Source organism: Cetorhinus maximus, chromosome 4, assembly GCF_964194155.1.
Source record: "Cetorhinus maximus chromosome 4, sCetMax3.hap1.1, whole genome shotgun sequence".
Taxonomy (NCBI): Eukaryota; Metazoa; Chordata; class Chondrichthyes; order Lamniformes; family Cetorhinidae; genus Cetorhinus; species Cetorhinus maximus.
This window is the reverse complement of record NC_135882.1, coordinates 41,407,298-41,421,622: the sequence shown is the minus strand read 5'-3', so window position 1 is coordinate 41,421,622 and position 14,325 is coordinate 41,407,298. Positions and strand designations below refer to the sequence as shown.

The 14,325-nt window shown below is 40.7% G+C and overlaps 1 protein-coding gene across 2 annotated transcripts in view; it reads right to left on the bottom strand.

Annotated features, from left to right (window-relative positions):
• Nucleotides 1-765: 765 nt before the first annotated feature.
• Nucleotides 766-14,325, bottom strand: part of LOC144679580 (TPR and ankyrin repeat-containing protein 1-like) — a 135,978-nt gene continuing 122,418 nt past the window's right edge. For both annotated transcript variants that reach the window (XM_078540099.1, XM_078540098.1), the window contains 3 exons: nt 10,981-14,024; nt 5,651-5,746; nt 766-2,749 (listed from right to left, as the gene is read on the bottom strand). In XM_078540099.1, coding sequence (XP_078396225.1) covers nt 2,628-2,749; nt 5,651-5,746; nt 10,981-14,024 — 3,262 coding nt within the window. In that variant the 3' untranslated portion in view covers nt 766-2,627. The remainder of the gene's footprint in view (nt 2,750-5,650; nt 5,747-10,980; nt 14,025-14,325) is intronic.

Below are 14,325 nucleotides of genomic sequence, written 5' to 3'. Positions count from 1 at the left end.
AATTGGGTCCATTACTCTCTGACTCAGAAATCAGACAAGGCTGATGCTTAATAAGACAGGATTAGGACAGAGTTGATGGCTCCAATGGTCTGTTCCAGTGCTGCTATTTCTATGCTAGTGCCAATATTTCTGGGTCTGGTGTGGATGTGTTGAACCCTAGAGGTGGAAATGATAAGATTCTAGCATTTTGTTTTTTACCATTGGGAATGTACCCTGCATGACTTTTCCATAAGAGATTAAATGGGTTGAATCGAGCCCATAAACGTTAAGATTTTACCTGGTCTGTTGAAGGATAAGCTAGAATGTCAAAAAAATCTCAAAAAGTAAACAAATAAAATATAAATTAATTCTTTGAAGTTTTATATTTTTTTGGAACTAATCTTCATGTTCCACAGGAGATCATTCGCCCCCTTGTGCTCTTCCATTGGAACTACTGACTCTGTCCCATTTCAGTTTCCTTAACTGTCAGTTTAACTCAGTGGTAGCACCCTTGCCTCTGAGTCTGGAGGTCAGGTGCTCACGCCATGTTTCAGGGTGAGCACATAATCAAGAAAATGCTGATTGTCACTAAAATTAAATTGTACACTCCCTGGCCTATAAAAGAACACAAAAACAACTCTGAATTACATTAAAATCTTTGGAAAAATAAAACAGAATTCATAAAAACAAGATTGTCAGTCTACTGGCTTTAAGTCCATCACTGGATTGGGTCCCTTCCATTTGGTTTTTCATTATTCTTTAACAGATTAAGCAACTAAGATCATACAGTGTGGAAAATGATTTACTTCAGTAATACAGACCAAAAAACACAGGAATTCTTAGAACAATTATTACAAACTTGATGCCAGAAAAGGCATCTCAGTAAAAATAATGATTGAGACCAGGTTCTCCTTTAGTACTCTTCAAAGTCATGTGTCTAGAAAAACTAAAGCTTCAGTCAATTGGTAAAACATTATAATACACAAAATTTTCTAGAAAAAAATCAATTGGTAAAATGTAAAATATACGTATTGTAACCTACATGCGCAACTCAGCAATATATTTGTTCATTCCTTTGTCCTTAAAAGACTTTTTCCAAGAACAAAGGAAATTTCACATGTTGTACAGAATTATTTTAATCTTGGAAGGCAGCTTCTTGCAGAGCAAACAATGCAATCCTGACAGCGTTGGTTTCAAATTATTCAGTTTGGTTACAGTTAATTTCAGATGTCAAAAAACTGATAAGATGTGTATGCATCTGCTGGCTTGACAGTTTATTTCAATAATAATGAATAAAATGGCTAAAAAAATACCCCTAAACTCTTAAACCATCGTAGATTAGAAATTTCACAACCTGCGGACCATTCTTAAAAAAGTTTCAAACCTTCAACAAAAGTCCATTACTTGGAAGGATTTTCTTATCTGTATCAATCAACTTTTACTGTTTTGTCTACCCAATTCAAAACAGCAGCATTCAAGCTGTTAATTCAAATTCAAATCTTGCAACATCAAAAAAAAAATTGCCTCATGTTGGCTCTTTGAATTGCTGAATTCAAATTACTGAGTAATACAGATATTCCCCCCCACCCCTCCACCGATCAAAATGTAACTTTGTATTAACAGGAGTAGACTGCAAATGCCTTTTTTACATTTCTTTTAAGAGAATAAGCTTAAGTCGATTTTAGTGGAAAAAAAAATTGGTCCAAAGTAAGCATGTGTCTGTAAACAAGTATTGCAAATGCAAGCAAAAAAACCATTAAATCTTAGAACAAATTGTTTAACTTCATGAAAAATACAGATAAGCTAAATTCACATAGGTAAATTAAATATTACAATCATCTTACAATGCTTTCATCTTTGAATTATTTTTGTATACCAACAAATCAATGTAATATTTCAAATTCAACAGCCTCTTGTAAATTGAGGTGTAATTATCATGATAAATAAAAACAACCAGAAAACATCAGCTCTGTACTACCACTGGGAGGCATTCAGTGGTAAGACACTGAGTAAGAATTTGAGGAAAGATCAGTTCCCTACTTTAAAAAAATCAAAGTTAAAAATGACCTTCTGGTTACATCTCCAAGCTGATTTTGTACAGTAAGCATGCAATACTGCATCAACAGTTCTGGTTAAAAGACGCAATGGGCAAGTCTTGCAGCCCAGGAGTTCCACCAGCTCATATCAGCAAAATCTCCTACAATCTGAACAACAGCACCTCCGTTTCAAGGATGCAAAAGAATATACTGATATAAATAGGTCAATTGTGTTTTTCCGATTCCAAGGACAAGATAATTATCAAATTATGGAAAAAAATGAATTTGTTGTAAAAGAAATGGAAAAATAACCATACCGTCTTAGAAAAGGGACACTTATCATATTGTCAATATTTTAAATAGTTTCAAAAAGCTGGTCTTTGTGAAGGGCTCATCTGATGTGGATGTTGAATTGGTTAAAAAGTAGGGGAATAAAGAGACTTAACAATTATCCAAGTATGACTATTGGAAAATGCAGAATGATGTGTTAACATTCAATCAGAATGATCAGAGATATAACTGATATATGAAAGCTGGTATACAGTGAAATTCTGATCTTCTCCTATACAACCGCCCCCTCATCCCCCACCCACTGTAAAGCTTGGTTCCAAGCTAGCGTTTTCGCTTTCTTTTGGCGTCCTTTCTTTTTTTCCTGGAGCGTAATTCATCGAAGTTTTCTTGTCCATCTTCTAAACCTTCTTCAAAATAAGCTGCATTCTGGTTAGCTTCAACTCCTGGCAAAATAATGTGTACATGAGAAATTTAATCAAGCCATCACATCAGTAGTTATGCACCTGATAAAACATGCCTATTGGGCAGGGGGAGACTCCAACTGGCGTCACTGGGCAGGGGGAGACTCCAACTGGCGTCACTGGGCAGGGGGAGACTCCAACTGGCGTCACTGGGCAGGGGGAGACTCCAACTGGCGTCACTGGGCAGGGGGAGACTCCAACTGGCGTCACTGGGCAGGGGGAGACTCCAACTGGCGTCACTGGGCAGGGGGAGACTCCAACTGGCGTCACTGGGCAGGGGGAGACTCCAACTGGCGTCACTGGACAAGGGCTCAACAAAGACATTTCTTCTGAAGGCAATTGCCATTTCAGGTAGTTTCAAAATCTCACTGAAATTATGAATAACACATCCCTCTGCGGTAATTTGTCTAATTAGAGATGGATGATCATGATATAACTCCCAATTAAATCATGAATTCCATGAAGAATAGGTAGTACATTACCCAGGTGGCAAAGCAACGCTGTTTGAAATACTGTTGCCAAATGAAAGAGTCTGGATTGGGACCCCAATAATTGTGGACATGACACATCTCTGTCCAGTGTTTCCTAATGCTGGGACTGAAGTAACTTAAAGAAAGGATAAATTTGCCTTTATAAGGCACTTTGTCACATCTGGTAAAACATCCCAAAGTCCATCAAAGCCTATCGGCCTGAACTTCTGCAGAGTGGCAGAGTTAGATTGGATTGTGGAGAGCAGCACGCTCGAGGCCTTCAGTCCATAGCTGCAGACAGGGGTAAGGAAGCCACGCCCCCTTTTTACAGCACTGGCTGCCTTAAAGTAGGTAAGTTTAAAGGTCCAGCCACTTTCAGAAGCCGTGGAGAAGGCAGGTTTGTAAGGTAAATGGGTAGGATTGGGGATGAGACGGGTGTCAGGTGGTCAGTGGGGGTGGGGGGGGCGAGGGTCAGTCGATTGGCTGATCAGTGGGGCGGGGAGTCAGGTGGTCAGTACTGGGGCAGGGTGGTGGGGGAATAATCAGGTGGGTCCTGGGGGAGGGGAGGGGAGGAGGGCAGTACGATAGTTACCCAGGAGTTAGAAGTGCTTTTAATTCTTCTCAATTTTCCTGAGTAGCTATTAAGGTAAGACAGGTAAGACAGTTGGAACCATCCAAAGTTTGCGATTTAAATCATATTTTCAGATGGTTCTGATGACAGGGCAATTGCCCAATGGAAGTCTGAACTTCCCAGGCAACTGCCAGGCAATCCTTAACCAGGGACATCCGGGTTGGTGGGGTTGGGGGTTAGTTGGACCCCAGTGCCCTATCACGATGCCCTGGAGCCGGGAAATTACAGGCCAACGAGTTATGTTTAAGAGGAAAGTGCAATTATTGAGGCAAAGATGACAACTGGTTTGCACATAGCAAATTCCCACAAACAGCAAGGAGATAAATGATAACTATTTCATCAAAAACTGGTCTTTCCCCAATATTGATTTCCACAAGTACTAGTTAGAAATTTCTATTAACTTTAAGAAAAGGGTTAATCAGAGTGACTCAAGTCTGCTAATGGTTTTTCTTTGTGATTGTAATGTTACTTTTTAGTTTTTGTTATGCAGGGAGGTATGATACAAAGTACTGACCACTGAACATTTGAACTGTGATTGATCCTATGGCACTGACTTCAATGTGAATTTATCACCTATTTAATAAGGAAAATAATTAAACTCATTGCCACTGAATACTTCCTAAGGAGTCCCCAGAACAAGATGAGTGGGGGAAGAGGAAGCGAGCAAATTGTCAAGAATGGGGGTGCCAGGGGGGGTGTTTTGGCTTTCCAAGGGTCCCTCTATTTCTGCTGGTGGGTTCTTCCATTAGGCTCAGGATGCCAGAGAAGAAGGGACCCTCTCATCAGGCTACAGGCACACTTGCCAGGATTTACCTGGTGGTTTGCCCATGGGTTGATTACCAGAGGTGGCGGGTCAAATGGCCTCCAGGTGAGAAGGCCATCCTCGACCTTTCCAGCGCTGGAAATAAATCAGGAATGGAGAGGAATTCAGGAAAGCAAGAGGGTCTCCACCCATCCCCTGCCTCACAGCCTGTCTCCAAGGGAGCACTGAATTTTTTGCCCATACTTACAATTAAAAGTTTCAGTTGGCAGAATTGCAATTATATGTAACAAGAGCAAAATTATTAATAAGATAAATAAGGGAGATCTTCTGAGACCAATGAAAAAAAGAGACTGTTAGTAAAGAAACAAACTTATCACCTAAAGTTAAGGCTAATTAGCTTCTCCTTGTATGAAATTAAGGGGTTGGGTAGCTCAATTGGCTGGATGGCTGGTTTGTGATGCAGAGTGATGCCCAACAGCATATTGGCTGAGGTCATCCATGAAGGCCCGCCTTGCCCCTTGCCTGAGGAATGGTGACCCTCAGGTTAAACTCACCATCCGTCGTCTCTCTATGGTCCTCTGGGACTATGGCGACTTTCATATGAAATTGTACTTTTACATTTGGTATAATGATGAAATGCAGAAATGTACTGATTATCATGTGGTTAAGGTGAGAAAAATGTTTACGAATTAGCAGACTGAAATAAGCATCTGGATTTAAAAGATCCACTAAAATATTGAAGTCAGAACTGTAGCATGTCAGATGTGGCCATAAGTCATATCTTTTAAGTACATTTTAAAATACTATTGCATATACTGAATGCTCAATCTCGGCCATTTCAAGAACCTTATTAATTTTGAGGACCATCTAATCAAAATAAAAAAAAAAACCCTCAGAGATAATCATTTTAAAAGAAACATATTTTACAATGGTCATTGTATAGTAATGGGTCATAACAACTAGTATGGCTGAGTTAGAATTACTTTTGTGATTAAATGTTGTTAGTTACTTAAACATACCGTCATCAGTCAGGCAGAGGGCTTGCTTCTGCTTTATGTCAGCATCATTTACAATCTCCTGAAGCGTGGCAATTTTCTGTGACAATATTTCCTCACCTAAGGGATAAAGACGAACGGTTTCATTATATAGATGTCCAATATATCCAAATCTAAATTTATAGTCTTCTGGCTTAATTAAAAGGCCCAGGTAAGGGAAATATTTTAACACTATTTTCTCCCATTGCCATGCATCTATTCCAGCTTAGAGGAATGGGTACAAAGCGACTCACGCGCCTGCCCAATACTACTCCAAAGTTGAGTACATGGGTGATTGGTGGCAGTCACCCAGGGTAATAGGCTCTCTTTTTTGCTTTCCTTCCCTACAGAAAGGTACCTAATCTACACTTCCCCAATTATGGTTCAACTAAAATGGGAAGACTCTACAAAACACTGCTCTATTATGGGGGAGGGTAGAATCTTTCCTGTGCTGACTGACTCCAAATTGGATTCACAATTAGGCTGACCTTCAAATTAACTCTCAGAAATTCCAAGCAGAACTTCATGATATAAGGTTTTGGTGAGTCTTCATGTGGAGACCTCTGTACCCTTTTGGTTCCCTTCCTCACCTCCACCTCAAGAAACATGATCATACAGAGGCAACTAAGATGATCCTTGGCCTTCATGCTTTGATGGGATAAAGGAGTTTGTCTTAAGAGGAAAGACTGGACAAGTTGGACCTGTATCTATTGAAGTTTAGAAGAATAAGAGGTGATCTTATTGAAACATAGAAAATAGGAGGAGTAGGCCATTCGACCCTTCGAGTCAGTTCCGCCATTCATTATGATCATGGCTGTTCATCCAACTCAATAGTCTGCTCCCGCCTTCTCCCCATATCCTTTGATCCCTTTCACCCCAAGAGCTATATCTAACTCCTTCTTGAAAATATACAATGTTTTGGCCTCAACTACTTTCTGTGGTAACGAATTCCACAGGCTCACCACGCTCTGGGTGAAGAAATTTCTCCTCATCTCAGTCCTAAGTGGTCTACCTTGTATCCTCGGACTGTGACCCCTGGTTCTGGACTCCCTCACCATCGGGAACATCCTTCTGCCTCTACCCTGTCAAGTCCTGTTAGAATTTTATAGGTTTCTATGAAATCCCCCCTCATTCTTATGAACTCCAGCGAATATAATCCTAACCAACTCAATCTCTCCTCATATGTCAGTCCCGCCATCCCAGGAATCAGTCCGGTAAACCTTCACTGCACTCCCTCTATAGCAAGAACATCCTTCCTCAGATAAGGAGACCAAAACTGCACATAATATTCCAGGTGTGGTCTCACCAAGGCCCTGTATAACTGCAGCAAGACATCCCTGCTCCTGTACTCAAATCCTCTCGCTATGAAGGCCAACATACCATTTGCCTTCTTTACCGCCTGCTGCACCTACATGCTTACCTTCAACGACTAGTGTATGAGGACACCCAGGTCTCATTGTACATTCCCCCCTCTCAATATATAGCCATTCAGATAATAATCTGCCTTCCTGTTTTTGCTACCAAAGTGGATAACCTCACATTTATCCAGATTATACTGCATCTGCCATGCATTTGCCCACTCACTCAGCTTGTCCAAATCACACTGAAGCATCTCTGCATCCTCCTCACAGCTCACCCTCCCACCCAGCTTTGTGTCATCTGCAAATTTGAGATATTACATTTAGTTCCCTCATCTAAATCATTAATATATATTGTGAATAGCTGGGGTCCCAGCACCGATCCCTGCGGACCCCACTAGTCACTGCCTGCCATTCGGAAAAAGACCCGTTTATTCCTACTCTTTGTTTCTTGTCTGCCAACCAGTTTTCTATCCATCTCAATACACTACCCCTAATCCCATGCGCTTTAATTTCACACGCCAATCTATGTGGGACTTTGTCGAAAGCCTTCTTAAAGTCCAAATAAACCACATCCACTGGCTCCCCCTCATCAACTCTACTAGTTACATCCTCAAAACATTCCAGTAGATTTGTCAAGCATGATTTCCCTTTTGCAAATCCATGCTGACTCTGTCTGAATCTGCCACTGTTTTCCAAGTGCTCAGCTATTAAATCTTTTATAATGGACTCTAGAATTTTCCCCACTACCGATGTCAGGCTGATTAGTCTATAATTCCCTGTTTTCTCTCTACCTCCCTTTTTAAATAGTGGGGTTACATTAGCTACCCTCCAATCTGTAGGAACTGTTCCAGAGCCTATAAAATCTCGGAAGATGACCACCAATGCATCCACTAGGGCCACTTAAGTACTCTGGGATGTAGATTATCAGGCCCTGGGGATTTATCGGCCTTCAATCCCATCAATTTCCCCAACACCGTTTCCCTCTCACTAAACCCTGTGTTCCCCAACATTTTTGGTATGTTATTTGTGTCCTCCTTTGTGAAGAGAGAACCAAAGAATGTATTTAGTTGGTCTGCCATTTCTTTGTTCCCCATTATAAATTCCCATTTCTGACTGTAAGGCACCTACATTTGTCTTCACCAATCTTTTTCTCTTCACATACCTATAGAAACTTTTACAGTCAGTTTTTACATTCCCCGCAAGCTTACTCTTGTACTCTATTTTCCCCTTCTTAATCAATCCCTTGGTCCTCCTTTGCTGAATTCTAAACTGCTCCCAATCCTCAGGTCTGTTGTTTTTTTGGCCAATTTGTATGCCTCTTCCTTGGATCTAATACTATCTCTAATTTCCCTTGTAAGCCATGGTTTGGCCACGTTTCCTGTTTTACTTTTGTGCCAGACAGGAATAAACAATTGTTGCAATTCACCCATGCGCTCTTTGAATGTTTGCCATTGCCTATCCACCGTCATCCCTTTAAGTAACGTTTCCCCATCCATTATAGCCAACTCGCGCCTCATACCATCTTAGTTTCCTTTATTAAGATTCAGGACCCAAGTTTCAGAATCAACTACGTCATTCTCCATCTTGATGAAGAATTCTATCATGTTATGGTCACTCATCCCCAAGGGGCCTCGCACAACTAGATTGCCAATTATTCCTTTCTCATTACACAATACCCAGTCTAGGATGGCCTGTTCTCTAGTTGGTTCCTCAACGTATTGGTCCAGAAAACCATCCTGTATACACTCCAGGAATTCCTCTATGGTATTGTTACTAATTTGATTTGCCCAATCTATATGCAGATTAAAGTCACCCATAATTACAGCTGTTCCTTTATTGCATGCGTCTCTAATTTCCTGTTTAATGCCATTCCTAACATCACCACTACAGTTTGGGGGTCTATATACAACCCCCACTAAAGCTTTTTATCCCTTAGTGTTTCTCAGCTCTACCCATACAGATTCCACATGGTCGGTGCTAATATCTTCCCTCAATATTGTGTTAATTTCCTCTTTAACCAGCAATGCAACTCCCGCCTTTTCCTTTTTGTCTGTCCTTCCTAAATACTGAATACCCCCGAATGTTCAGTTCCCATCCCCGGTCACCCTGCAGCCATGTCTCCGTAATCCTGACTATATCATACCTGTTTACATCTATTTGCGCGGTTAATTCATCCACTTTATTGCGAATGCTGCTCGCATTAAGGCACAAAGCCTTAAGGCTCGTCTTTTTAATATTACTTGATCCGTACCCACTATTTTTCACTGAGGCCCTGTTTGATTCTGGCCCTTGATTTCTCTATCACTTTTCTTATTCTCCTTTCTGTCTTTTGTTCTTGTCCTTGATTCCCACTCTTCTGACTCCTTGCATAGGTTCCCATCCCCCTACCATTTTAGTTTAAACCCTCCCCAACCACTCTAGCAAATATTCCCCCTAGGACATAGAAATATATAAGATCCTGAGGGGATTTGACAGGGCGGATACTGCGAGGATGTTTCCCCTTGTGGAAGAGACCAGAACCAGGGGACAATTTAAAACTAAGGAGTCTTCCATTTAAGATGGAGATGAGGCGAAACTTTTTCTCTTAGAGGATCATTAGTCTGTGGAATTCTGTTTCCCAGAGAGCAATCGAGGCAGGGTCATTGAATATTTTTATGGCCAAGTTAGACAAATTCTTGACTGACAAGGGAGTCAGTCAAAGAGTACTTGGGGTCAATGGAAAGTAGAAGCTCAATCAGGTCAGCCACGATCTTATCAAATATCAGAGCAGGTTCAAGGCTCCTGCTCCTAATTTGCACGTGTGTATATATGTTTGAGTAATGCTAAACCTCTGCTTTGCGTTTGGATTCTCTGGAAAGTATACTTGGAGAAGATCTGGTTCAGCTGTTTAAAATGATTAAGGGCATCAGTAACAGACAAGTTGATAGATTGAGATGAGGTACAAGTAGAATCCATTCATTTAAATTAATAAAGCAGGGAGAGAGTTTGGATGTGCAGAGGTTCATTGACCTTTGGATTCCAGAAGTGGTAGTGAGTGCTGACTCCTTGCAGCCCTTTCAGAAAATGTGAAGTGGATTTGTTTAATCATAGAATGATACAGATCGGAAGAAGGTCATTTGGCCCATTGTGTGTGTGTTGCCTGTCTGAAAGAGCTAACAATTAGTGCCATTCCATAGCGTTCTTCATAGCCCTGCAAATCTTTCCCTTTTAAATATATATCTGGTTCCCTTTTGAAAGTTACTGTTGAATCTGCTTCCACCAAGCTTTCAGGCAATGCCTTCAAGATCATAACAACTTGCTGATTTAAAAAAAAAATTCACCTCATTTCCTCCCTGGCTTTTTTTTTCCCAATTACTTTACATTTGGGTCCTCTCTGATTACTGACCCTCCTCCCAGTGGAAGGAGTCTCTTCCTATCTAACTCTATCAAAACCCCTCTTTTAATTTTGAACACCTCTATCAAACCTCTCTTTAATCTTCTTCCCTCTAAGGAGAACAATCCTAGCTTCTCTCTTCAAATAAGGAGAAATTGTTTCCATGTGCAATAGGGTTAATGACCCAGGTCTAACATAATAGGCAAAAGGACCTGGGGGGAGAAGAGGAGAATTATTTTGATGTAGCGGGTTATGATCTGGAGCACACTGCCTAAAAGGGTGATGCAACAATGGTTTCCAAAAATGAGTCGGATGTATACTTGGGAAATAAAAAATGCAGGGCAATGAATAAAGAGCAGGGGAATTGAGCAGCTCCCACAATAGGCCAAATGACGTACACCTCTGCCCTGTGGGATTCTAAGGTGTAGCTGTCAACAATAAATAAGGAAATTACAAATCAAAATGGATTCTTAAGAAAAGAAAATCTAGAGGTAAAACCAGCTTACTTTTCCTTAAAAGCATATTGTCCACATGAAGGTGCATGAGAGAAGGTGAGCTAATTCTAAAGAGAAGTACACTACCTTTTACCCAGGTCTTGTGGTTGTAGATATTGTCTATTAAATTGACAATTACATCAATATTGCTCTGCAGTTTTCCATATATCACTTTTGATAGTGCTTTAGATGTCAAGTGATCTGTCGCCATTTCCTCAAGACAGTACAGCATATTTCTGCCTTTGCTCATGATAGGCTCCACAGATCGTCTGAAGTAAATCAAATAAGAATTGTAGGCATCTTCTTTCTTTATGTGCTCTTCAAGTCTGATGTGGGTTTCAAAGCATTCACGCAAGCATAAATTTTCACTTTCTCCTTCATCTTCATTCTCGTCCCAGTTTTCTGAGATATGGTTAGTAGCTTCTTCACATTCTTGCTCTCGACAAAAGTCGGCATAGCTTTTAGAGCCTCTGGAAAATTTCACTCCACAAATATCGCACTGCGTCTTATCGATTTGAGCCTCTCTGAAATTGCTGGGAACCTGTCTCTTCAGTTGGGCAGGTTCTGAAGCTGCTTGCATTGAGAGTGTTAGCAGGAATTTGCACACACTAATTACATGTAGTAAACGCTGCCATTTCCGTTTCAAGTTGGCTTTCTGCAATTCAGAAGCCATGTCCTGGAGATTATCATCTTTTTCTTCAAGGTACTGAGCAACTTCAGGAGCACCATGTTCTTCCTCTGGCATGAGTACAATTTCATCGATTTTTATTCGATATTCATCAGTAAATCTTTCGGCATTTATGTTCTGAAAGTAAATACCCCGCACTGAACCAGGGCCATAGTGGTGGTCCCATTTCCAGATGCAGTCATGCAAATACTCATCATCTCTCCTACTCAGTAACTCCTGAAGGCTGTTCACCACATCTTTGCCACTTTGTGCTCTATTAACATTTTTAACAAGATCAACGAGTCTTGCTGGAACCTTTGACCCATGGTCTTGGTTGATTTTTATCAACTTACTCTGTACCTCTCTGAGGTTACATCTGATTACCTTTTCCATTTGAGGTTCCAGAACATATCTTGCATTTATCAACATCACCACACATAGAACCACTGTCCTCTCCGCCTCTCCTGATGAAGTGCAATCTGGATCACTGAAAGCATCCAAAAGCACATTGAAGTTTCTGCTCTGCTCACCACACAAGACTTTGCCCAGGTAGGACAAATGTTTTTTCATTCTACTTATCTGTCTGGGCACATCCTTTGGCTTGTATTCATTTATGATGTCAAAGGCATCTTTGGGCTTTTTGTGTTTGCCTTTAGGTTTGAACATGAAGTTCCAGTAATGAAAAAGAGCTATGAAACTCCTTGGAAGACAGACAACAAGATTCTTTGTGAAATGCATAAGGATGGAACAACATAAAATAAACTGAAATTCAAGCACAGTGACAGTGTTGGCTATACTTGGGATGAGGGGATCAACACATCTCCTAATAAGTACATTCATGAACCGGTAGAAGTTGTGAATGCATTGCTCTGGGTCTGAGTCTTCATAAAAATTCTTCATAGACATAACTAGAAGCCTGAAAATACATAAATGTAGTGTGTTGGTACTCAACATCCCAAGCTTGCCCTTAAGGGCTCCACGTTTCCTCCTTTTGTCTTGAACATCTGTGCCTTTTTCACATTTCTTTCGTTCAGAGTCATATGCTTGTTCTTCTTTTGAGAGCAGGTCTTCAATTTTCTTGGGGTAGTCACAAGTTAGAAGGTAAACCTGTTGGGCCTGTACCCACAAGTCTGTTGATTCTCTTCTTTGCTGATCTGAAGAATATTCAAAACAATGAGTTATGTAGTCCCTCAGTACAGACCTGAAACTCTGAAATGTAATCTTCTTCACTAATCCCAAGACATCCCAGCAAGCTCTAGGGCTCTTGGATATAACCCACTGATGAAAATGTTTTGGGTAAAAAGCGTTCAGCAGAGAGGTACATAATGCATATGGGTCACCAGTGAGAATATCTTCAATTTTCTCAACTTCTGGAAAGGTCTCTTTGGGACAGGAATGTTTTGCTTCCAGCAATATTCCATTTAGAACAGTCAGATACAGCTTGGCTTCAATTGAATATTTTGCTTCATACCTTTTCAAAGTCCTATGATAATCTTGACAGGAAGGAGACTTGCAGCGCAAGCCACAGATAAACTTCGGGCAAACATCTGGAATACTCTGTCCCGCTGACTTAATTTTATCAGCAAAGTCACAAAGGTGTAGCAATAAGTGCTTCTGTAGTAAGATCCTAACTTTTTTCATTTCACATTTGTAGAAGCTGCCTTGCTTTTCATTTAGATCTAGGTTAAAATCTAGCTGCAAAATTCTCACTCCTTCATAGAGCGGAATTCTGCCGTACTTGGCGTCCACTGGTGAAATTCCAAAAAATGCATAGCAAGCTTTGACCATTTCTTTCTCAGCATTGTTCTGGGGATTCTTGAATGCTTTCACCAACTGCAACAACATTTCCAGGCAAGTCAATGATCGTTCAAAATCTGACAAAGCCTCAGCATCTTTCTGTTGTAAAAAAAAGAGGCTCTCCACAGCTCCAGCACTGTTATTTTCATGAACAAAAATGTCAAAAGCGTCTCTGACCACACCGGTCTCTTTATTTAGAAGGCCTTTCAGTAGCATGGCTTCTGCTATATCGGTGGGCTGCCCTTTTATGATTTTGAAGAGTTGGGTCGCTTTGTCCAACATTTCTTGGATACTTTTTTTGTCTATGTCTTCTCCTTTGCTTTCTTTGAGTAGACTCACTCGGGCTGCAGCAACAAGGCACTCAGCTTGAAACTCCTTCTTGTTTGAAAGCCTTGCTGCTTCTTGGAGCTTTCCATGCTCTCGCATCAAAAGAGCAGCTTCCTCTTCCCGCTTCTGTTCTTTCAGGAGGTCAGCTGCTTGAGACAAACACTTGCTTGACTTGAGGAAAACTAGCTGGTCTTCAAGGTCAAGGTAAGACAAGGAGACCATCATTTCAGTGAGCTTGTTCTCCCTCAGACACATGGCAGCGGCCTCTAAACGGAACTGATCCGCAGAGTATGGAAGCTTTGTGAAAATCTGATTCTTTTGATGAAGAATCTCTTCAAATCTAGAAATAAAAAACAGTAAGATTTGTACATTAACACTTAGATGTGGGCATTTATCAGCATGTAAAGCAAAAGTGTGAATGCACACTTTAAAAGAATGATCAATTGGAAAATATTTTGCTAGCTTTTCATCCATCGTAACCAGAAGAGGATGCTGCCAGTGTTACAGTAAAGGAGGTGGTGACAGAGAACTTGGACATAATAAAAATAAAGAAGACACTAAGATGGTTGGCAGCACATAAAATACAAAAGTCACCCACTCCGGGTGGATGCAGAGTAGGTTGCTGAAGACAATAAGAGTGG